This window comes from Bufo bufo, chromosome 2 (assembly GCF_905171765.1).
Source record: "Bufo bufo chromosome 2, aBufBuf1.1, whole genome shotgun sequence".
Taxonomy (NCBI): domain Eukaryota; kingdom Metazoa; phylum Chordata; class Amphibia; order Anura; family Bufonidae; genus Bufo; species Bufo bufo.
The window spans coordinates 432,714,615-432,740,765 of NC_053390.1; the positions used below are offsets into that span (position 1 = coordinate 432,714,615).

Consider the following 26,151-nt stretch of genomic DNA (forward strand, 5'->3'; position numbering starts at 1 on the left):
TGCTGTCAGGGCATGCTGGGAATTGTTGTTTTGCAACAGCTGGAGGGCCACAGGTTGGGCATCTCTGCAATACATGATAAATGCCATTTGTTGAAGTGAAAAATATATATTTTTACACACATGTATAATATATACATACACAAACCACCATGAGAAAAACAAAGTACACTCCTTGAATTCTATCAGGACATAAAAACAGAAAACCCCGGTCTTCAGATTAGATAAGTACAACCTCAAAAGAACAGATTCCACCATGTTATTATTCAACAAAAACTAGGCCATATAGCAGAAGCAGAGTGTGAAAAATTAGGCACACCCTTAGGCCAGTTTCACACAAGTCTATTCAGTCTGGGAACCATGCTCTGTTTAGGAGACATTTCTTGAGCTGAACACTGCTCCTCTGAACTTGCAGCATCAAAAGAATTTATGATGTGGCGAATTACTGTCTTACTGCAGGTCTACTGAATTGTAGTCAGTATAGTTCAGTAGACCCTCTCTGAGGCAGGTATTCAAAGTAGGGGTGCACCGAAATTCCGGCAGCCGAAAATATCGGCCGAAAATGCACCTAATCCACTTCGGCCGATATTGTTACATATCGGCCGAAAATATGGGGTGTGGGATTTGTCACCCACCATCTGCGGGCGGGCGGTTTACTTTGTCACTGCATCTTTATTTTACCTTACAATCGTGACGCTCCAGTAACTAACAACTCTGCAGGCAGAGCGGAGGCCGGCGTAACGTCACTTACTCACGTGACGCGCCTGCTCCGCCTCCTTCATTCATAAAGTGGGCGGAGCAGGTGCGTCACGTGAGTAAGTGACGTTACGCCGGCCTCCGCTCTGCCTGCAGAGTTGTTAGTTACTGGAGCGTCACGATTGTAAGGTAAAATAAAGATGCAGTGAGTGATGCTGTGAGCAGCAGGGCCGGGGCTGTTATGGGTAGGGGGATCGGTCTATGGCACTGCTATTGGGAGGGGGGATCTGTGCACTGTTATGGGGAAAGGGATCTGTGCACTGTTATGGGGAAAGGGATCTGTGCACTGTTATGGGGAAAGGGATCTGTGCACTGTTATGGGGAAAGGGATCTGTGCACTGTTATGCCCATAACAGTGCACATATCCCCTTTCCATAACAGTGCACAGATCCCCCTCTCCATAACAGCGCCACCCACAGATCCCCCTCTCCATAACAGAGCCACCCACAGATCCCCCTCTCCATAACAGCGCCACCCACAGATCCCCCTCTCCATAACAGCGCCACCCACAGATCCCCCTCTCCATAACAGCGCCACCCACAGATCCCCCTCTCCATAACAGAGCCACCCACAGATCCCCCTCTCCATAACAGCGCCACCCACAGATCCCCCTCTCCATAACAGCGCCACCCACAGATCCCCCTCTCCATAACAGCGCCACCCACAGATCCCCCTCTCCATAACAGCGCCACCCACAGATCCCCCTCTCCATAACAGCGCCACCCACAGATGAATTTCATTTTATTAATAAAATCATTAAAAAAAAAAAAAGTATTTTAAAAGTATTTGGGCAAAAAGGCAGTTTCGGTTTCGGGTCAAGGGCATCCTGAATTTTCGGTTTCGGACCAGAATTTTCATTTCGGTGCACCCCTAATTCAAAGCATCATAAATTGGGGCGTTTCCTGGACCGAATACGCTTGTGTGGAACTGGCATTAGGGTGCTGGCACATGTCGCGACTGTGCTGCATTTTTCGTGAGGCAAAATCGCAGCACAGCTTTAATGTGTGCCAGCACCCTTACCGCTTCCATAGGAATTAAAGGGAATCTGTCACCTGCTTTTACCATTTTAAGCGGTCACCATCGCCATGTTCACTAAAGTACCTTATTTCCAGCAGTCGTCTTCTTACTTTATTTTGTTCTGTCCTTTTGATAAAGCCCTTTTTACGATATGCTAATGAAGCTCCAAGGTGCCCAGAGGGGAGTTTTTTTCCCTCTCCGGTGCCCAGTGATGCCCCCCTGCAGTGCCCAGCCCGCTTTAATTTGAATCCCAAGAACACCTCCTGATCCTCAAATAACCTCCCACACCCCGGCAAACTGTTCCGCCTACTCCCCACGTCATTGTCTACCTTCTAGAAATGCCCCGTCCTTCTTCCTGTCGGCGGCCAGAAAACTCGCGCAGGCGCAGTACCACCTGCGGCCTGTGCGATCATCAAGCTCCTCAGGGCAACAACCTCAAAAGTCTCACTGGGCATGCGCCGAGCCCAGTGATGTAATCTGAGCACTGTTGCCCTGAGGAGGTTGATGATCGCGCAGGCGGTACTGCGCCTGCACGAGTTTTCTGGCCGCCTACAGGAAGAAGGACGGGGCATTTCTAGAAGGTAGACGATGACGTGGGGAGAGGGCGGAACCGTTTGCCAGGGTGTGGGAGGTTATTTGAGGATCAGGAGGCGTTCTTGGGATTCAAATTAAGGCGGGCTGGGCACTGCAGGGGGGAGTCACTGGGCACCGGAAAGGGAAAAAAAAACACCCCTCTGGGCACCTTGGAGCTTTATTCGCATATCATAAAAAGGGCTTTTTTTATCAAAAGGACAAAACAATAAAGTAAGAAGACGACTGCTGGTAATAAGGTACTTTAGTGAACATGGCGATGGTGACAGCTTAAAATGGTAAAAGCAGGTGACAGATTCCCTTTAAAAGGGGTTGTCCAGCCGTTAATATTGAAGACATATCAACAGGATAAGTCATCAATATCAGATCAGTGGGGTTGCCAGGTGACGGACCAGCTGTGAGATGAGAAGGTGGCGCGCTCCATGCCTCATCTTCTGTGGAGCAGTGGTGTAGTGTACTTGTATTACACTGCACTTCCTAGACGAAATGCAGCGTAATGAAGAGTGTGGACCCCCACCGATAAGATATTGATGACCTATCCTGACAAACCTCAATGAACTGAAGGAACATTGTAAAGAAGAGTGGTTCCACAAACTATTGATTCCTGGGGTGTACAACTATTTTTTTTTTAACATGGCTTTTTCTTTTGGGTTTCATTTTTGTAGAATGAATAATGAAACAGTGGAATGTGTTGTTCATATGAGGTTGTAGTTATCCAGAACGAGATGTGTGGTGATATATATTATATGTACACTTCAGTTGTCCTGGAGGTATTGCAAATGTATCATTTGCCTCTCTGGACAAACTCAGTTTTAACTTTTATTTAAAAAAAACTGGCATTTTGATGGTGGGATGCAAGTGTAATTTCTTCTTTCAAAAGGCAACTCACCTCTTGTTGTCTGTTTCCTTCCCGAATATAAACACTTGCCAAGTTTGTCACTATAAAAGTCCATAACTCTTGGTGTGTGGTGAGCTGTAAAGAGAGGTCAAGTCTGTCAACAGCCCACGGGTGAAAGCTACCATATTGTATATACTTCTCAACAGTGTTCCTTCTAAGCTGTGCGGGTGCGGAGCAATTATGGTGCCCCCACTCACAAGTTTTTAATGTCCACTCAGACTGCTGGCAAAATGTCCTAGAGGACGTTCTGTATGCTGCTCAGCGGGGCGCCGCCTACCCCATACTGCCGTGCTGCTGCTGCTGCCCCCTCCTCCTTTTTCTAACCAGAAGAGGAGGATTGAGCAGAGCACACAGCAGCAGCGCTAGGTAACATGGAAGAGGCGGCGCCGCCATCTTAGATGTTAGAGTGAGTCTCTAATGATTTGTGGTGTTTTTCTTCTCCCTTCAGGTCAGGGTAAATGTATGAGGAAGTGTCAGCCAGGCTGTCCGCTCAGCTTCAGCAATAAGAGTTAATGCACTCAGCAGCACTACACCGGTCGCATTGTTACTCCCTGCTAGCACTAGGATGATGGCCCCTCATTGTATATAGTGATATGGGCTATGATGGTATAACCAGGGCATCTCATCTCCTGTACATAATTATATATGTATAGCTGGTACAAATTATACATCTTGTAGTTATATGGACCATGCTGGTATGACCTAGGTATCGCCTGTATTATACAGGAGATGCCCACTTGCCCAGGTTATACCAACATGGTCCATATCACTATGTACAAGAAGATGTATAACTTATACCGGCTGTACATACATAAATATATACAGGAGATAGCTAGTACGCTAGATTCGATGTTTGGCCAATGTGTTGACGATTATCTCGTTTGATTTTTCTGTCGCCAACCTTTGACTAAGCATTGCCCATCTCTAACCCGACCCCGCTCAGCAGCTGCCAAGGCTTAGAGGGAACACCGCTTATGAAACATAATTACATAACAGAAAAAGGAAGCACATCCTGCCCATTATTCTGGTGTACACTCTCCAAACTCATGCACAAGGCAATGTTGTGTTCACAGACTGCTTTACAGATCTATAGTGGAGACCAACAGGCACTTTGGGGGAGATTTATCAAACTGGTGTAAAGTAAAACTGGGTAAGTTGCCCATAACAACCAATCAGATTCCACCATTCATTTTCCAAAGGAGCTGTGAAAAATGAAAACAACCAATCAGATTCCACCGATGGGCAACTAAGCCACTTCTACTTTACACCAGTTTGATCAATCTCCCCCTTTAAGTCATGCTCTGCATTATGGCACGGCAGACTTTCTTCATGAAGTTTCAAGCGAGGAAAGAAAAAAGGAGATTTTTGTGAAACTCACCTGTAAAATCTTTTTCTCGTAATTTCCATTGGGGGACACAGACCATGGGTATAGCTTAGAGATATTACTAGGAGGGACACTATGCAAAAAAAGAAGCTCCTCCTCCTCAGGCTATACCCCCAGGCACCTCCAGGAGAACTTCAGTCGTTGCAAAAGCAGTAGGAGAAGGAGAACGGAAACAAAACATTATGGAAACCATCACACAGCACACCCTAAGGCGTAAACCAAAAAAGGGGGCGGGAGCTGTGTCCCCCAATGGAAATTACGAGAAAAAGATTTTACAGGTGAGTTTCACAAAAATCTCCTTTTCTCGTTCATTCCATTGGGGGACACAGACCATGGGACGTCCCAAAGCAGTCCATGGGGTGGGAAAAAAGAACAAATCCAACACCGCCAGGAATAAACGTCCAGTAGTCAAACCGGAACCACGGCCTGCAATACCCTGCGCCCAAGAGCAGCATCAGCCGAGGCCAGAGAGTGTAACTGATAAAACTTTGTGAAAGTATGTAAGGACGACCAAGTGGCCGCCTTACACAACTGGGAAACGGATGCGCGATTGCGTCTAGCCCAGGAAGCACCCACTGCCCTTGTGGAGTGAGCGGTAATCCGCGACGGCGGAACGTGGCCGCGAGCGCGATATGCCGCAGCAATAGCGGAACGGATCCACCGCGCCACGGTGACCTTGGAAGCCGCCAGGCCCTTACGGGACCCTTCAGGAATCACAAAGAGAGAGTCTGAACGCCGGAAGGAAGCGGTAGCCCCCAGGTACACCTTCAGGGCCCTGACGACGTCCAGGGAGTGGAGAGCACATTCCTTGGGGTTCACCGGAGAAGGACAAAAAGAGGGCAGGACAAGATCCTCGTTAAGGTGGAAGGGAGAAACCACCTTGGGCAAAAAAGAAGGCACCGGCCTGAGCACCACCTTATCCTGGTGAAAGACCAGAAAAGGTTCCCGGCAGGAAAGTGCGGCCAGCTCCGAAACTCGCCTGATGGAGGTTATGGCCACCAGAAAAAACTACCTTCCAGGTGAGTAAAACCAGAGAGATCTCCCTCAGAGGTTCAAAAGGCGCCGCCTGAAGGGCGCGCAGAACCAAGTTGAGATCCCAGGGGGGCAAGGGAGGCACATACGGAGGAACCGAATGCGCCACCCCCTGCAGGAAGGTTTTTACAGGTCTCAAAAAGGCAATGGACCTCTGAAAAAAGATAGCCAAAGCAGAAACCTGACCCTTTAAAGAACTGAGCGACAGACCCATGTCGAGGCCGGACTGGAGAAAAGACAGCACCACTGGGACAGAGAAACGTAGGGGCGAGTAGCCCGATTTCTCACAAAACACCAGGAAGGCTTTCCAGGTGCGATAATAGTTGAGCCCCAAAGAGCCTGGACCCTTCAAAGGGAAGGTTAGCGAGGGATCGCTTGGATGAGGCATCAGCATCCCACACCTTCAGCCAGACCTCCCTGCGCTGAATGACAGAGAGGGCCGAAATACGGGCAAAGAGGGAGCCGATGTCCATTGAAGCCTCACAGAGATATTTAGACGCTTGAGACATCTGGATGATAAAATCCAGAGTATCTGCAGAGGCGTCCTGCTCTGACAGATCCTGGTGGTGGCGCTGCAACCACGTTGTAAGGGCTCTGGCGACCCAAGCCGACGCAAAGGCCGGTCGCAGGGAAGCGCCCGCCAGCGAGAAGATGGACTTGGAAAGTGAATCCAAACGTCTGTCCACCGCATCCTGCAGAGAGGAACCGTCTAGGACGGGAAGGGCCGTGTTCTTGGCTAACCTGGCCACCGGAGGATCTACCTTAGGGGAAGAAGTCCACTTTTCCACTGTGTCAGCTGGAAAAGGATAAAGCGTATCCATACGCTTGGTGGCCGAAAATTTTTGATTAGGTCGATCCCAAGCTTTTGATAGGACCGCAGTGAATTCCTCGTGAATAGGGAACACGGCGGACTCCTGTTTCTTGGGTGGAAAAAGGGAGAACTCCCGACTAGTGGAGGGAGGAGAATCCCCTTGTATATTAAAAGTGTCACGGACAGCTGCCACCAACTCGGTTACCATGGTGGAAAGCTTAGGCAGGGGTTCCCGCTCCGTGACTTCGTCCGATCCGGACAATTCCCCATCGGATTTGCGCTCCCTGCGAGGGGGAGAGTCAACCGGGCATGCCTCAAGGCGAGGGGGAGAAGCGGAGTCATCCGAGGAGGAATGCTGCCGCTCACGCTGCCTTTTAGAAGTCAGACGCCCTCTGTGAGAGTCGCTGAGAGGGGATGGAGTGGTGGATGCCACTGGAGTAGTAGCCGCCATGCGCTCCATGAAGGACATGGCTGCCTTGGCAACTAAGGCCAGATCAGCTGCCGCATTAGACATGGCGGAGGCCCAGGCGGGTACCGCTGGATCCGCAGGGGCAGAGGGAGGACCGGGCTGAGCAAGAGAAGGAGGCTGATCCTGTCCGGGAGCAGGGCATGAGTCACAGGAACCAGTGACAGAAAAAGGCCTAAGGCATATTTTACATGACTCCAGTGGAGCCTGAGAGGAAGCCTTGGAAGGCTTAGGGGCCCCAGGTTTAGGCATGATGGTATTCCAAAAAAGATTTCCTACCAGGTTGCTGCAATTCCTACCACCCAGGCAACAGCAGAAGTCTCCGGTCACCGAGAACTGAGGAGCTGCACGGCCGCAATCCAGCAGAGTCTCCGGCGTAGGGAGAGACAGAGCTGGACGCCGAGGCTCCGCCCCCTTGGACGCGTCATTGCGGCGCGAAATAAGCGCGCGAAATAAGCGCGCGCGCGCGCGCGCACTTCAAATACACCCCTTCGCCAGAAACGGCGCAGCGGGGGTTAATATCGGGAGGAGCAGGCCGGCGGGAGCTGCAGAGAGCGCAGCGGCCATAAGATAAAATACACTCCTTCAGTGCCAAGATTGCCGCCGGTGCGGCCATAGTCTGAGCTGCAGGCAGGTATCAGTGGAATCACCAGCCCTCCCCAGAAGGGCCCCCTCCCAACGGGAAAAAATGCCCCCAGCCGGTCCTTCTCTAGCTCACCTCAGGTCACAGAGCGCCAGACAGACGACATGAAGGGGTGGGGGGAGGGGGGGGAAAGGAGGGAGATTGAAGCAGGCAATACTTATCTGCACAGCATGCTCCCTCGATGTCCAGACCAGCAGGGATTCACCTCTTCAGACGTCTGACTCCAATCAAGGAGAGCAGTGCTCTGGTGGAGGGTAGGCAGCAGGTGTCCCAGCAGCTGGTGGGATGCCAGAGCTAACATGTCGAGCCTGGATCCACTTTTCTTCTGTGGGGGAATGGGAGGTAGCCAGGAACCTTCAGAAGACCGTGGCAGACCCTCCACAGGGGCCAGGAAAGCGCAATGCTGACCTGCGTCCCCATCTGAAACCAGAAAAAAATAACAAACAGGAGAAGAATAAATGTCAACCTCCTTGAACGGACACTAAGCAAAGACTGAAGTTCTCCTGGAGGTGCCTGGGGGTATAGCCTGAGGAGGAGGAGCTTCTTTTTTTGCATAGTGTCCCTCCTAGTAATATCTCTAAGCTATACCCATGGTCTGTGTCCCCCAATGGAATGAACGAGAAACGGTCTTTGGGTAAAACCAGAGGTACAATATGGGTCCACAGAATCATGATATTGATCAAATGTAGAAAGTTTAAACTCACCCTCAGCGCCGTTGTAAACTGTGCTTCTGCGTTATCCATACAGTTCACAGAGATGCAGTATAAACCCTGAGTAAAACAAAAAGTGGTGAAGCCATCAGAAATACGGATAACCAGTCATAAAAGGAAACGTGATGCAAAAAAAGAGTAGTACTCTATTAAAAAAAATTTTTATAAAATGTACGATAGGTGTATCTCTTAAATAATAATTAATATGCTGGGAGATGGCACATCTCCAAAATGGTAGTACTTCTACTATCAAGCCAACCAAATGACTGACGTGTGGTCAGCACTTACCAGCAGCGTGTGAAGTTGGGCCGCATGGTTAGAAAAAAGCCGGGGTGACTGCTGACATAACTGGCAGACTTGAGAGATCTAAGAGGGGAAAACGTAAAGCAACTGTGATAAATGTACCAGTCCTTACAAATATGATTACAAGCACCTTCATTCCATCTTTACCTCATGTAAGGCGGTGGCTTTGTGGCCTGTCACCAGACGGCACATTATTATGTGCTCCAGCAGAATTACTTGGAAGGAGGACAAAATCGGGCTGCTATCCAGCACTGCAATGGGAAAAAATGAGAAAGGCACATGACAGCGGTAGTCTGTGGTGCTGTTTGATTTGGTAACAGCTAGATGTACAAAAGGCAGTGGCACTGAGCTTCGATATCTACTGCCATATTTAGCAGTTTGATAACATTTCTGCCTAAGGGTATATGAGAAATATCAGCACAATATAATATTGATCCATAAAGGGAAAGACAAAAGTCCTGTCCCACAGTCTATGAATGGAGCAGCATCACACTCCATTCAAAGTCCTAAATCCTGCAGTTTTCGCACTAGCCACTAAGCCTAATACGTTGAGACTTCCTGTTGTGTATAGACCAATTTTCAACACTCATCTCATTATTACAATAAAAGCTATATAAAGATAACACAGGATCCACCATTCACAATACGTGATTGGTAGTCTATCTACTCCCTCCCTGTAGAGTGACCTCTTACAGGGCACAGAGGATGCCTAGAATATTTCCCCTAGAAGACAATGCGCCTGCTTCAGTTTACTGTGTTTATGGCCCAGGTGGCTGTAATAATGCATATTTCTAAATGCTGTGAGTAGCAGCTCAAAGAAGATGGTTGCTCACATTATCATGTTCATAAATTAAATAATGTGTCAATATCTGGATTTAACGCAACAAATTCCCTTTAAACACAATATAACAGCTATTTAAAGAGGCAATTAAACCTACTTTTGAGCTTTTCCAGCTGCATTAGGGCCTTATCTGTGTATTTCTGAGCCTTCTCAAGATATCCTGCCTGCATGGAGTGCATGACTGTCACCTGTCGTATACAAAAGAATAAAAAGAACACATGAAAATTTAAAGAGTATACCCAAGAAGCTGCAAATACATATATATCTAATATATAAAGCTGAGTATATGTGTGTGTATGTATATGTATGTATGTATGTATGAATGTCCGCTAAAGGAATCCGCACCGTTGCATTTACAAATCACCAAATTTGGCACATAGATACATCAGGTGTCCGGGAAGGTTTTAGATCAGGTCTCAGCTCTCTAGCACGTACCATTCCTGACATATTCCCCAAAAATAGAAGCTGCAGGTCTTTCTCTTCATATCCCAACTGCCATACACACGGTCATATGTCCCTCATCAGCCAATAGAAGCTCGCAAGCCCTTAGAAAATGTGCGGGTGCGTTGCAGGAACACCCGCGATTTTTCCGCGCGAGTGCAAAATATTGTAATGCGTTTTGCACGCGCGTGAGAAAAATCACGCATGTTTGGTACCCGAACTTCTTCACAGAAGTTCGGGCTTGGGATCGGTGTTCTGTAGATTGTATTATTTTCCCTTATAACATGGTTATAAAGGGAAAATAATAGCATTCTGAATACAGAATGCAAAGTAAAACAGCGCTGGAGGGGTTAAAAAAAAAAGAAAAAATAATTTAACTCACCTTAGTCCACTTGATCGCAGCCCGGCATCTACTTCTGTCTCCTTTGTTGAATAGGACCTGTGGTGAGCATTAAATACAGTTACAGGACTTTTGATGACATCACTCCGGTCATCACATGATCCATCACCATGGTAAAAGATCATGTGACGTACCATGTGATAAACGGAGTGACGTCATCAAAGGTCCTGTAACTGTATTTAATGCTCACCACAGGTCCTATTCAACAAAGGAGACACAAGGAGATGCCGGGACGCGATCAAGTGGATTAAGGGGAGTTAAATTTTATTTATTTTTTTAACTCCTCCAGCCCTATTTTACTTTGCATTCTGTATTCAGAATGCTATTATTTTCCCTTATAACCATGTTATAAGGGAAAATAATAATGATCGGGTCTCCATCCCGATCGTCTCCTAGCAACCGTGCGTGAAAATCGCACCGCATCCGCACTTGCTTGCGATTTTCACGCAACCCCATTCACTTCTATGGGGCCTGCGTTGCGTGAAAAATGCAGAATATAGAGCATGCTGCGATTTTCACGCAACGCATAAGTAATGCGTGAAAATCACCGCTCATCTGAACAGCTCCATAGAAATGAATGGGTCGGTATTCAGTGCGGGTGCAATGCGTTCACCTCACGCATCGCATCCGCGCGGAATACTCGCCCGTGTGAAAGGGGCCTTAGTCTCCACATACACACAGTTTTACTCCAGGTTTCCATAACAACCCAGCCATTTTTCTTCAGTGCTGCAGGTTAGCTTTAAAAAGGGGCAGGGCACTGTGGATGACACTGTTAAGGGAGTGGAGTGCTGTGGAGGTCACAGTTCAGGGGGCAGGTAGGGTGGCCATTTAGGCCACCCTCAAAAGACAGACTTAAAAAATCCGCCCCCAGGTCCCACTAAGCCACGTCCCTAACCAGTTAGGCAACGCCCGGCCCCCCCCCCCACTCCGCAGCCGACGGGGGATTGAAAAATTGAAGGTAAAAATCAACTTCTGCCAGCTGCAGGGGTGAGAGGGTGATTTTCTCCCTGCAGCTCACACAGCACGGTGCTGCTCTCTGAGAGTGAGCTGTTCAAAAGAACATCCCTGTGTCTGTCCAGGCCCTGCGCCGGACGGAGGAGAGCGAGTCTGAAAGCCGGACTGTCCGGCCACCCTAGGGGCAGGCTGCTGTGGAGGTCACAGTTAAGGAGACGGTCCAATATGGAGGTCAGTGTTAAGGGGCAGATTGCTGTAGAGGCCACTGTTAAGGGGACGGGTTGTTGTGGAAATCACTGTTAGGCCTCATGCACACGACTGTTTTTTTGTGTCCGCCAAAAAAACGTATGCGGCATCCGTTTTATTTGGAGGATCCGTTTTTTTCCACAGATCCCTTGTAATAAATGCCTATCCTTGTCCGCAAATGTGAAAAAAGTAGGACATTCACTATTTTTTTTGCTGAAGGGAAACACTAACAACGGACGCGGAACACAAACAGATGAACTATCAGCATTTTTTTGCTGACCCATTGAAATGAATGGGTCCTCATCCTATCCGCAAAAAAAACGGAACGGAGGCCGAGAAAACAACATGAGACCTTGAGGAGATGGGGTACTGTGGAGGTCACTAATAAAAGGACGGCTGCTGTGGAGGTCACTGTTAAGGGGTCAGAGAACTGTGGAGGTCACAGTTAAGGGGACAGTCCGCTATGGAGGTCACTGTTAAGGGAGCGGGGTGTTGTGAAGGTCACTGTTAACGAGACGGGGTACTGTGGAGGTCACTAATAAAGGGGAGGGCGCTGTGGATGTTACTGTTAAGGGGGCGGAGTACTGTAGATGTCACTGTTATAGTGGATACTGTCACTATCACACAAACATTAAATGAAATAGATGAAATATACGCACACACATGTAACTTTTATGGCACATCAATTTCATATGACACAAATGTCTTGTTTTTTGGGGCCAAGGCATTTATTAAATTTTTTAATTGCAAAACCGCCAAACCAGATTTGTGTGATAGAGACCTTGCACAGCAGTATTTTGGTGAATATTTGTAAGTTAAAATTCTCCAATTTAAAAAAAAAAAAAAAAAAAAAAAAAAAAAATTGCACCTCTTATATACACTACTAGAAAATGAAAAAAATAAATAAAAACCTGCTGCTAATGCAGGGGGTCATTTACCAACAAAAATTCACCTGTATTTGGTGGCTGGCGTAGATTTAGATCAGCGGTGGATGCGCCAAAGTTATGTAGCAGCACCTCTTTATAACTTCGGCGGACCCACTGCCAGCGGAGGGGTTATTAAGACCGGCGTCTAAAACGTATCAGTTTGCAGGAAGGCTGAAGAACACCTACTCCCATCACGCATATAGTGTTCAAACACACAGGACCATGGCTTTTTCTGTCTGGTATTCATAGGAGGAACACTAATCAGCCTTCAGTATGTCTAGGACATCATGAGATCAGTCCTACTGCCTTTTTTACTCAGAAGACGTGGTGTTCCAACAAGGTAAAGCTGTTCCACACAATGTGCTCTTCAAGGTATCCAGCAGCTCCCCTCTCCAGTTTAATCGGCAAATCTCTCCCCCACCCAGAATTTCTGAGACTGGATGGGACAACAGATCTCCCATATACAGCAGCCAACAACTTTGGCTGAACTATAGGTTCTGACATACCACAAGGGCACCCAGCATCTGTATGACTTGTCAAGCCAGAGTGGCAGCCTGCATCAGGGCAAAGGGAGATGCCATCGGGTATTAATGTGACCATGCCGCTGAGCCCAAAATAAAGGGGGCACCACCTTGGTTGTGTGATCATTGACTAAGCACCACTAGGAGTTTACAATTGGTCAATCTTTGATCAATTGTGGCAAGTTTTTTTTTTTAACTGCTGATTTTGGCTTGATGCAAACTATTGCCCAGAATTATGCTGTGTGAATAAGGCCTTAGCATTGATTTAAACAAATAACGGTACATTTTAGTTGATGCATGCGCAGCATGGATGTCAGAGTAAAGACACCTACAAATAAAAGCTATGGTAATGGAAATAGTGCGTAAGCATTTTCATTTTACACTTACCAGGTAAACTAGGACACACATGTGCTCTTTAGGCAGCCAGTGGAAGAGATCAGCTGGATTGCTGGGTAAAATTTCATCATCGTGAAGTGTTGAAATGGTTTGAATGCATTGTTGTAGTTGTTTGAGACATGGCTTCACACTTTTCACCTACAATAGAGCAATTTAAAAAAAATATGAGTGTACAGAAGACTGACAGCAATCAATGTGTGTGGCAGGATCTAGAATGCCACTGGACGGTGAATCCTACTTAGCAACATCTGAGGCATTCCTTTTCATCAGAGTTTTCAGATATTCCCTCATACATTCTTACACGTGTATTTAGGGCATATTCTCTGTCTGTACTACTCCATGTGTCACGGCTAGTCGTAAGTGAATTGAGCAAAGTCAGGTTTGGTACCCTCCTGGTACCAAGCCAGACTTCGTATTCCTAATTTAAAATTTTTTTAAACCGTGACTTCAGGTAAAACGACGTTAAGCTCCATGGAGCAAATAAATTTTAATGCTGTACAGAGACAGAATTAAAATCAAAGTGTTTGACCAAATCTACTTAAGATCGATGATCCGAAGCTTGATTCGATCAACACTAGTCACGGCCCATCCACAGTTTTAAATTAAAACAACTCACAGCATCATAGGGATATAGGACGCTGGGAGTTCAGGCAAGATAAATCCATAATTGGGCCATAGAATATGTCAAATTTGCTCATATGAATAGACTTGAAGGATACTGCTTTGTAAAGTTACTCAATTGTTTTATAAACTACACAAAAAAAAAAAAATACAAAAAAAAACATTAAAATGGATGCATTAATATTTTTCTTTTTAAAGAGTTTTATTGGTTTTTCCATCAAGCGAATAACAGACAAAACAACAAAAACCTAATGATCCAGAAAAATGCTAAATTAGATGATAAAAGTACATAAGCTAAGGCTGTATGGTCAGAAAGGGAAAAGTTAATTTTTTAAAAAGGGGTTGTCCGTGATCAAATTTTTATTTTTTTAAATAGCTCACTCACTATTAATAGAGTCAAGGACCCCCCCCCCCCCCCCCGATGTTTTTAGGTATTTTTTCCACTTCTGCATGGCTCCGACGGTCCCCACTGATTGTTGACATCAATGTTTATGTGTGTGATAACTGCCTGCCACACTGCGGGTCCCAGCGCAGCATCTCCTGGTTTCAGCTGTCTATCAACTCCTCCCTGCATCTGCCCCCCTCATTCATATTTTGCCTCCTGCCGCACATCGTCCACTCCCGATTCATATCACGCCTCTAGCTGCAAATCGTCCACTCCTCCATGCATCCGCCCCGATTCATATCCCGCCTCCAGCCACACATCGTCCACTCCTCCGTGCATCCGCCGATTCATATACCGCCTCCAGCCACACATCGTCCACTCCTCCATGCATCTGCCCCGATTCATATCCCGCCTCCAGCTGCAAATCGTCCACTCCTCCGTGCATCCGGTCCCCTGATTCATATCCCGCCTCCAGCTGCAAATCATCCACTCCTCCGTGCATCCGCTCCCCTGATTCATATCCCGCCTCAAGCCGCACAGTCCTCCCCCATAGTTACGCCCCTAAACTCCTCCTAGTCCCACTAGCCTCTATTTTACATGGGAGTTTTCTATGCTAAGTAGCATAGTGCTCTGCCTCCTTCATTCATTAGAAAGCGCTATGCCCGGTGATGTCACCGGACCGGAGGAGCGTGGCTTAGCACAATGTCTTCCAGCCTACATAGCGCCCCTCTGTGCGCTCTGCATAATTACTGAGGCTGACATCACCAGGTTCCCTGCGAAGCGGAAGAGGAGGCTTCGCTCTCCAGCAAGGGACCCGGTACGTCACTGACTATAAGAAAATAGGCACTTCCGGCTAAGAATTTGCGATATGAAAACAGGCCATCAGAAATGTGTGGCAAAGGTAGGACAGGCATGTGTGTAATATTTATGTCACTGTTGTACACTTACACCAATGTCCCCAATCCCGGACAACCCCTTTAAAGGGAATGCATCTTTTTTTTCTACTATGTGAAACATTAGTGAAATAGTTTTTACACCCGTTTTTATTTTGGGTTTGTAGATTTTCTATACATTATTATGAGGGTAGCCACTCCGCCTGAGCTGTTAACAGCATTCAAACACATGCTTTACCACAGCCATGTGGACCAGTAGATTTAAGATGTTCATTGATTTCAATGGAAAGTGAATGCTTTCTAGGCATGCTCTGTGACCTTCGCAGAGACCACTGTGCACGGAGGGGGAAGAGGTATGTGACTATCATCTATAATGAAGGGTATGATCTTGTGTTTTATCTTTCATTGTACTTCTGCTTGTGATGACAATTTGATGACTGCTGAAAATTGATCTGTACACAGCAGAAAGTGCCATCTTATCAGGCTTAGTGGCAGCTAGAATGAAAACTGCAAGACTTCTGGTTTATATAGATAACGACATGGATTAAAAAAAATAAATATATATATACACACACACACACACATATATACACACACACACACACACCTAAAGAATTATTAGGAACACCATACTAATACGGTGTTGGACCCCCTTTTGCCTTCAGAACTGCCTTAAGTCTACGTGGCATTGATTCAACAAGGTGCTGATAGCATTCTTTAGAAACGTTGGCCCATATTGATAGGATAGCATCTTGCAGTTGATGGAGATTTGAGGGATGTACATCCAGGGCACGAAGCTCCCGTTCAACCACATCCCAAAGATGCTCTATTGGGTTGAGATCTGGTGACTGTGGGGGCCATTTTAGTACAGTGAACTCATTGTCATGTTCAAGAAACCATTTTTCCAGTCTTCAACAGTCCAATTTTGGTGAGCTCGTGCAAATTGTAGCCGCTTTTTCCTATTTGTAGTGGAGATGAGTGGTACCCGGTGGGGTCTTCTGCTGTTGTAGCCCATCCGCCTCAAGGTTGTGCGTGTTGTGGCTTCACAAATGCTTTGCTGCATACCTCGGTTGTAACGAGTGGTTATTTCAGTCAACGTTGCTCTTCTATCAGCTTGAATCAGTCGGCCCATTCTCCTCTGACCTCTAGCATCCACAAGGCATTTTTGCCCACAGGACTGTCGCATACTGGATGTTTTTCCCTTTTCACACCATTCTTTGTAAACCCTAGAAATGGTTGTGCGTGAAAATCCCAGTAACTGAGCAGATTGTGAAATACTCAGACCGGCCCGTCTGGCACCAACAACCATGCCACGCTCAAAATTGCTTAAATCACCTTTCTTTCCCATTCTGACATTCAGTTTGGAGTTCAGGAGATTGTCTTGACCAGGACCACCCCCCTAAATGCATTGAAGCAACTGCCATGTGATTGGTTGACTAGATAATTGCATTAATGAGAAATAGAACAGGTGTTCCTAATAATTCTTTGAGTGTGTGTGTGTGTGTATATATATATATATATATATATATATATATATATATATATATATATATATTTTTTTTTTTTTAATTAAAATATCTTAAATTTAAACAGTAGATCATTTTCTAATAACACATCTCCTTAAAATGATTATTATTCTTGGATCATGCTTTTTAAGTATCAGGTTCCCTGGATTTCAGTGATCATAGAAATGCGTAAAGAGGCCGATACTTTCAATCATACCTGTCCTGCATCCAAATAATGTGTCACTTGAAGAACCAGGAAGAAAACCCGTAAAGACTCTTTCTGAATGGGATTGCCCTGCCAATTCTCCACAATCTGTCCACACAAAGTGAGCAGGGGGTGTACTTCTTGTAGCTTTCGTTCCATCAGCAAAAGCTAAAGTAGAAATTAAAGATGCAATTATGTCATTAGACAGGTACAGATTAATTGTCGTGCTCTATCACAGGGCTTGACAAATTTCCTTGGAATCTAGGAGCCAGCTAAAAAAGTTAGGAGCCAGGCGGAGCCGCGTCATAAAGCCCCTAGTAGGTGCCCCCATAGTGCTCCCCCCCCCCACTTCTCCATAGAGCCCCCCCAATAATGCTGTATGCCATGTTACATATACCGCCACTCCGTCCCCGGACCCTATTGACTATAATGGGGACGGGGTGGAGCTCCGGCACAGCACGGCAGTTCGCGGTGAGAGGCCGCCGGACTAAAAAGTTGGACATGCAGTACTTTTAGTCCGGCGGCCTTTCACCATGCACTGCCGTGCTGCGCCGGAGCTCCACCCCCGTTATAGTCAATGGGGACAGAGCTGCGGTCCGGCGAAACAGCGGAAGGACGGATCCGACAGGGTGAACAGCCTGCCAGATCCATCCTGCCGCAAGTGTGAAAGTACCCTTAGTTCTATAGCTACTGAATGAGACAGAAGGGATGCCTTTAACATATAGATCTCCTTGAGAAGCCAATTTGATCCTAAAGGGTTAATTCAAACTTGATCCTAAAGGGTTAATTCAAGTGTCCTGTCACTTAATCTTATCACTGCTGCAAAAGCATCAGCCTCAGTGTAAACTGTTCTAGAGTCTGACTGACAGTTCTTTTAACCACCTCAGCCCCCAGTGCTTAAACACCCTGAAAGACCAGGCCACTTTTTACACTTCTGACCTACACTACTTTCACCGTTTATTGCTCGGTCATGCAACTTACCACCCAAATGAATTTTACCTCCTTTTCTTCTCACTAATAGAGCTTTCATTTGGTGGTATTTCATTGCTGCTGACATTTTTACTTTTTTTGTTATTAATCGAAATTTAACGATTTTTTTGCAAAAAAATGACATTTTTCACTTTCAGTTGTAAAATTTTGCAAAAAAAAACGACATCCATATAGAAATTTTGCTCTAAATTTATAGTTCTACATGTCTTTGATAAAAAAAAAATGTTTGGGTAGAAAAAAAATGGTTTGGGTAAAAGTTATAGCGTTTACAAACTATGGTACAAAAATGTGAATTTCCGCTTTTTGAAGCAGCTCTGACTTTCTGAGCACCTGTCATGTTTCCTGAGGTTCTACAATGCCCAGACAGTACAAACACCCCACAAATGACCCCATTTCTGAAAGTACACACCCTAAGGTATTCGCTGATGGGCATAGTGAGTTCATAGAACTTTTTATTTTTTGTCACAAGTTAGCGGAAAATGATGATTTTTTTTTTTTTTTTTTTTTTTCTTACAAAGTCTCATATTCCACTAACTTGTGACAAAAAATAAAAAGTTCTATGAACTCACTATGCCCATCACGAAATACCTTGGGGTCTCTTCTTTCCAAAATGGGGTCACTTGTGGGGTAGTTATACTGCCCTGGCATTCTAGGGGCCCAAATGTGTGGTAAGGAGTTTGAAATCAAATTCAGTAAAAAATGACCTGTGAAATCCGAAAGGTGCTCTTTGGAATATGGGCCCCTTTGCCCACCTAGGCTGCAAAAAAGTGTCACACATCTGGTATTGCCGTACTCAGGAGAAGTTGAGGAATGTGTTTTGGGGTGTCTTTTTACATATACCCATGCTGGGTGAGATAAATATCTTGGTCAAATGACAACTTTGTATAAAAAAATGGGAAAAGTTGTCTTTTGCCAAGATATTTCTCTCACCCAGCATGGGTATATATAAAATGACACCCCAAAACACATTCCCCACCTTCTCCTGAGTACGGAGATACCAGATGTGTGACACTTTTTTGCAGCCTAGGTGGGCAAAGGGGCCCATATTCCAAAGAGCACCTTTCGGATTTCACTCGTCATTTTTTACTGAATTTGATTTCAAACTCCTTACCACACATTTGGGCCCCTAGAATGCCAGGGCAGTATAACTACCCCACAAGTGACCCCATTTTGGAAAGAAGACACCCCAAGGTATTCCGTAAGGGGCATGGCGAGTTCCTAGAATTTTTTATTTTTTGTCACAAGTTAGTGGAAAATGATGATTTTTTTTTTTTTTTTTTTTTTTCATACAAAGTCTCATATTCCACTAACTTGTGACAAAAAATAAAAACTTCCATGAACTCACTATGCCCATCAGCGAATACCTTGGGGTCTCTTCTTTCCAAAATGGGGTCACTTGTGGGGTAGTTATACTGCCCTGGCATTCTAGGGGCCCAAATGTGTGGTAAGGAGTTTGAAATCAAATTCTGTAAAAATTGACCTGTGAAATCCGAAAGGTGCTCTTTGGAATATGGGCCCCTTTGCCCACCTAGGCTGCAAAAAAGTGTCACACATCTGGTATCTCCGTATTCAGTAGAAGTTGGGGAATGTGTTTTGGGGTGTCTTTTTACATATACCCATGCTGGGTGAGAGAAATATCTTGGTCAAATGCCAACTTTGTATAAAAAAATGGGAAAAGTTGTCTTTTGCCAAGATATTTCTCTCACCCAGCAGGGGTATATGTAAAATGACACCCCAAAACACATTCCCCACCTTCTCCTGAGTACGGAGATACCAGATGTGTGACACTTTTTTGCAGCCTAGGTGGGCAAAGGGGCCCATATTCCAAAGAGCACCTTTCGGATTTCACAGGTCATTTATTACAGAATTTGATTTCAAACTCCTTACCACACATTTGGGCCACTAGAATGCCAGGGCAGTATAACTACCCCACAAGTGACCCCATTTTGGAAAGAAGACACCCCAAGGTATTCGCTGATGGACATAGTGAGTTCATGGAAGTTTTTATTTTTTGTCACAAGTTAGTGGAATATGAGACTTTGTATAAAAAAAAAAAAAAAAAAAAAAAAATCAGCATTTTCCACTAACTTGTGACAAAAAATAAAAAATTCTAGGAACTCGCCATGCCCCTCACGGAATACCTTGGGGTGTCTTCTTTCCAAAATGGGGTCACTTGTGGGGTAGTTATACTGCCCTGGCATTTTCCAGGGGCCCTAATGTGTGGTAAGTAGGTAAATGACCTGTGAAATCCTAAAGGTGCTCTTTGGAATATGGGCCCCTTTGCCCACCTAGGCTGCAAAAAAGTGTCACACATGTGGTATCGCCGTATTCAGGAGAAGTTGGGGAATGTGTTTTGGGGTGTCATTTTACATATACCCTTGCTGGGTGAGAGAAATATCTTGGCAAAAGACAACTTTTCCCATTTTTTTATACAAAGTTGGCATTTGACCAAGATATTTCTCTCACCCAGCAAGGGTATATGTAAAATGACACCCCAAAACACATTCCCCAACTTCTCCTGAGTACGGCGATACCAGATGTGTGACACTTTTTTGCAGCCTAGATGCGCAAAGGTGCCCAAATTCCTTTTAGGAGGGCATTTTTAGACATTTGGATACCAGACTTCTTCTCACGCTTTGGGGCCCCTAGAATGCCAGGGCAGTATAAATACCCCACATGTGACCCCATTTTGGAAAGAAGACACCCCAAGGTATTCAATGAGGGGCATGGCGAGTTCATAGAAAAAAAAAAATTTTGGCACAAGTTAGCGGAAATTGATATTTTTAATTTTTTTCTCACAAAGTCTCCCGTTCCGCTAACTTGGGACAAAAATTTCAATCTTTCATGGACTCAATATGCCCCTCACGGAATACCTGGGGGTGTCTTCTTTCCGAAATGGGGTCACATGTGGGGTATTTATACTGCCCTGGCATTCTAGGGGCCCTAAAGCGTGAGAAGAAGTCTGGAATATAAATGTCTAAAAAATTTTACGCATTTGGATTCCGTGAGGGGTATGATGAGTTCATGTGAGATTTTATTTTTTGACACAAGTTAGTGGAATATGAGACTTTGTAAGAAAAAAAAAAAATAATTCCGCTAACTTGGGCCAAAAAAATGTCTGAATGGAGCCTTACAGAGGGGTGATCAATGACAGGGGGGTGATCAATGACAGGGGGGGTGATCAATGACAGGGGGGGTGATCAATGACAGGGGGGGTGATCAATGACAGGGGGGGTGATCAATGACAGGGGGGGTGATCAATGACAGGGGGGTGATCAATGACAGGGGGGGTGATCAATGACAGGGGGGGTGATCAATGACAGGGGGGGTGATCAATGACAGGGGGGGTGATCAATGACAGGGGGGGTGATCAATGACAGGGGGGTGATCAGGGAGTCTATATGGGGTGATCACCACAGTCATTGATCATGCCCCTGTAAGGCTTCATTCAGACGTCCGGATGCGTTTTGCGGATCCGATCCATCTATCAGTGGATCCGTAAAAATCATGCGGACGTCTGAATGGAGCTTTACAGGGGTGTAATCAATGACAGGGGGGTGATCAGGGAGTCTATATGGGGTGATCACCACAGTCATTGATCATGCCCCTGTAAGGCTTCATTCAGACGTCCGGATGCGTTTTGCGGATCGGATCCATCTATTAGTGCATCCGTAAAAATCATGCGGACATCTGAATGGAGCTTTACAGGGGGGTGATCAGGGAGTCTATATGGGGTGATCACCACAGTCATTGATCATGCCCCTGTAAGGCTTCATTCAGACGTCCGGATGCGTTTTGCGGATCGGATCCATCTATCAGTGCATCCGTAAAAATCATGCGGACATCTGAATGGAGCTTTACAGGGGGGTGATCAGGGAGTCTATATGGGGTGATCACCACAGTCATTGATCATGCCCCTGTAAGGCTTCATTCAGACGTCCGGATGCGTTTTGCGGATCCGATCCATCTATCAGTGCATCCGTAAAAATCATGCGGACGTCTGAATGGAGCTTTACAGGGGGGTGATCAATGACAGGGGTGTGATCAATGACAGGGGGGTGATCAGGGAGTCTATATGGGGTGATAACCACAGTCATTGATCACGCCCCTGTAAGGCTTCATTCAGACGTCCGGATGCGTTTTGCGGATCCGATCCATCTATCAGTGGATCCGTAAAAATCATGCGGACGTCTGAATGGAGCTTTACAGGGGGGAAATCAATGACAGGGGTGTAATCAATGACAGGGGGGTGATCAGGGAGTCTATATGGGGTGATAACCACAGTCATTGATCACGCCCCTGTAAGGCTTCATTCAGACGTCCGGATGCGTTTTGCGGATCCGATCCATCTATCAGTGGATCCGTAAAAATCATGCGGACGTCTGAATGGAGCTTTACAGGGGGTTGATCAATGACAGGGGGGTAATCAATGACAGGGGGGTGATCAGGGAGTCTATATGGGGTGATCAGGTGCTAATAAGGGGTTAATAAGTGACGGGGGGGGGGGTGTAGTGTAGTGTAGTGGTGCTTGGTGCTACTTTACTGAGCTACCTGTGTCCTCTGGTGGTCGATCCAAACAAAGGGGACCACCAGAGGACCAGGTAGCAGGTATATTAGACGCTGTTATCAAAACAGCGTCTAATATACCTGTTAGGGGTTAAAAAAATCACATCTCCAGCCTGCCAGCGAACGATCGCCGCTGGCAGGCTGGAGATCAACTCTCTTACCTTCCGTTCCTGTGAGCGCGCGCGCCTGTGTGCGCGCGTTCACAGGAAATCTCGCGTCTCGCGAGATGACGCACGGATGCGTCCAGGAGGAATGAATCAACCACCTTCCGGACGCATCCGTGCGTTAGGCGGTCGGGAGGTGGTTAACTCAAAGAATCGAATGAGTCAGATCTTTAGATTCTTTTAACCTGTGACTCATTCGATTCTTTAGACTCCCTGTACTTGTGTCAGTGACTCAGAGCTGCTAGTCCTTGCATTGCCTCAGCTCTGATTGGTTGGTGGGAAGGGAGGGGAGGGGCTGGCAGAAGCAGCTTCCACTCTAGGATCAGATTACACTCCTCCCGAGCCCCTCCCCTCCCTGCTGCCAGCGTCTCTGCTATTGTGTGCTGTGACGGAGCTGTTTCACACGGTGCTGCCTCCGGACAGAACGGCAGCTCCGCACCCATCGCCCGGGCACCTTTGAAAACGGGCTGACAAATACCCAAGCGCCAGGACTAAATTCCTAGTCGCCATGGCGACCTGGCGCCTGGGATTTGTCGAGCCCTGCTCTATCATGTACATTATCTATGGCTAGTGACAACTAAAAGGATTGGCAAATTTAAAAGGGGTATTCCCATCTCGGACATTTGGGGCAGATTGCTAGGATAGGACCCCAATGTCTGATAGGTGAGGGTCCAACACCTATTCTTAGAACGGAGCCCACAAAGTGCCAGGGGGCAGACTGAGCTCTTATGGGAGCACTGAAAAAAGCAGAGCGGCACACCTGCCTTTTTTCCAAAGTCCCACTGAAATGAATGGGAAGTGCACAGCGAAAGCACAGCCACTGCTACATTCATTTCTATAAGGGTGATGGAAATGGCTAAGCCGACGCTCATATATTTTCATAGCTAGCATAGAAAAGAAGGGAGGGCGGCTGTGCATTAGCAATGCACCCTCTTTGCGGGCTCTGTACTAAGTATTGCTAAAAAAATAATTACCGGAAAACCCCTTTAAAAGGATCACCAGTTTAACCCAACTAAATACTATAATAATTTACAACCTCGTGGGTTTGGATTCAACTCCAGCTAGGATCTTATGACTACGAAATGTATACTTACCATTCCTTTGCTCAGCAAGAACAATGCTCTGTGAAGAAAACAAAATATAAAATGATCATCAGTTTTAGGGTATGGTCAGACTGGACTGCTGCCCACTTGCAGCCAAACCACGCCAACCAGTGGCATCCGACGGTTGCACGATTTTTCCGAAAAACTGTGTGCTTATGTGGGCTGCCACAGGAGGATGTGTCTTAGAAATATGCGGCCAGCCGTGTCCTCTGGTCACTGTTAATGTTGTAAATTTACACAGCAGATATCAATAGATTATATTTACTGGTGTTAAAGGGCCTGAGAACGATTTAAAATGGCTGCCAGCTAACTCTCCTAGAATGTGAGCAGGATTGGTTGCCTCCACTTTAAGAGCTGCCTATGGGGGTGAGGTGGCGGGGCCTCACTACACTGCTCTACAGTAGATGGTAATGATGTGCTCCTTCCTATGATATGTCATCATGGCTGAGCAGCCTGACAGGAACCATCACTAATATGTAGTACATGCAAATGCCAGAGTAGTGAAGCACCACCCCCTCGCCTCCCAGGCAGCTGTGTAACATTCTAGGACAGGTTGCTGGCTGCGATTTTAAATTATTCCTGGAGATCCCCTTTAAGATTGGAGGCAAAATTGGTAATAAAATATGGAGCAGTTTATAAATATAGTAATACTATACATACACAGGCATACTTTATATATTGGAGCAAAGAGAATTTCATAGATTTTCAGCAGTGCACATGCTGCCTGTAGAATCACATACGCTGTTTTTGACGCTGCCTTTTGAGCCAAAGTCAGAAGTGGATCCACTTTTGGCTTGGTTTCAAAAACTGCACGTACGATTCCAGCCTACAGAGAAGTTGACAGAGTCCTAGCCACTGAAAGGTCCCCCCAACTGGACCCTGGTTCAAAAGGAGTAGGAGCACGTAAGGTTACTACTTTCAGCCAATCAGTAGAGAGGGTCTCCCCATTTTAGATAGAGAGCACAGTATTTCACAGTTCCTAGACTCAATAAAACACATTAACAGCCTCCACATTCTGCACACAACCCTATATATACACAAGAACAGTAAAATTCTATGAATTCAACTTTGGTTCTGCTATAGAATTCCTTCAGAAATAAGTCAACCTTTTTAGGGTCCATTCTCACGTCCAGATGGACGGGTAAGCATCCGTTCTGCAATTTTGCAGAATGGGTACGGACCCATTCATTTCATAGTTACATTCCGCAGCCCCCGCAAAAAAGATAGAGCATGACAAGAATAGGCATAGTGCAGGCCATGTGCGGTCCCCAAAATGCGGACACATGGCCGGTCCCCTCGTTCTGCGGATCCGCAGTTTGCGGACCATAAAACACCTGCGGATGTGTGAATGGATGCTTAATAATAAGTTTAGCCTCAGTAAAACTGAGGCTACAAGATGTCCATGTACAACACTGATGAACTAGAACTGGTACATTTAGGCCAATAAACAGTGAAATAAGCAGTCATGCAAGACATCATTTCTCATGCCTGCAGAGTGACCACCCCAATCTATTGCCTCACAGACAATCTGGACATGACTTGAGCGATAAATGACCACATGACCTAGTCACCAATACCTTCTCCCTAGACCTTATACCCGGTGGTGGTTAAAAAGAAAGATCACTTTATGGGGTCCAGCTGCCTACAGCAGCAACATTCAGTATGATCAGGCAATTATGGTGTTAACAGACGTCAGGCATGGTAAATGCTTTCTCAAAGAGAACAATAAATTGGTCACCAGGGACCATCTGATGCAACATGGTGCTACCCTTTTCCTGGTCACTTCTGGTCCCCACCAGACAGGCTTTATCTTGTGATTGCTGAGGCCAATCACTGCCTTTGCGGCCACTTGTAGTTAAATAGCACGTTACTTCTAGCGTCGTGTCGTTCCAGCACATATGACTGCTGAGGCCAGTGACTAAGGCTACTTTCACATCTGCGTTTTTAATTCAAGTTTTGAGATCCGTCAGAGGAACTCAAACCCTGAATTAAAAGGATCTGTGCCATTTAAAAAGGAGTCTGTCACCACAGTATGCCATTATACACTGCTTACATAGTACTGTAGCATAACTATAGATAAGTCAAATGGAATCAGTTTCCTTTTGTTTTGATGTTGACTAGAGGAAAAAACTGTTTTATTCATATGTACTCGCAAGTGCCCAGGGGCGGCATTCGGGCTGTAAGTGCCCAGGCAGCTCGTCCGTCTTCTCACATAACCCTTCCCCAGCCTTTGCTTGGCCCGCCCTGTAAGCCTCTTACCTCATCCAGTGTACTGGCCGATATACCGCCTTTAATACATCCTGATGGCTCAGTTTCGGCCGGATTCAGTTGTATTAAATCAAAAATGAACAAACCTGATCAGGCATGAAAATCAATGTTAGGCTAC

At 46.0% G+C, this 26,151-nt stretch overlaps 1 protein-coding gene across 1 annotated transcript in view; it reads right to left on the bottom strand.

Annotated features, from left to right (window-relative positions):
- The window catches only part of MAU2 (MAU2 sister chromatid cohesion factor), a 70,746-nt gene that overhangs the window by 24,764 nt on the left and 19,831 nt on the right, over window positions 1–26,151 (bottom strand). Inside the window, exons 6-13 of the mRNA XM_040417414.1 lie at window positions 23,757–23,784; window positions 16,955–17,110; window positions 13,325–13,471; window positions 9,547–9,637; window positions 8,756–8,859; window positions 8,594–8,671; window positions 8,300–8,365; window positions 3,251–3,334 (exon numbers count right to left, since the gene is read on the bottom strand). Of these exons, the coding sequence (XP_040273348.1) occupies window positions 3,251–3,334; window positions 8,300–8,365; window positions 8,594–8,671; window positions 8,756–8,859; window positions 9,547–9,637; window positions 13,325–13,471; window positions 16,955–17,110; window positions 23,757–23,784 (754 nt within the window). The remainder of the gene's footprint in view (window positions 1–3,250; window positions 3,335–8,299; window positions 8,366–8,593; window positions 8,672–8,755; window positions 8,860–9,546; window positions 9,638–13,324; window positions 13,472–16,954; window positions 17,111–23,756; window positions 23,785–26,151) is intronic.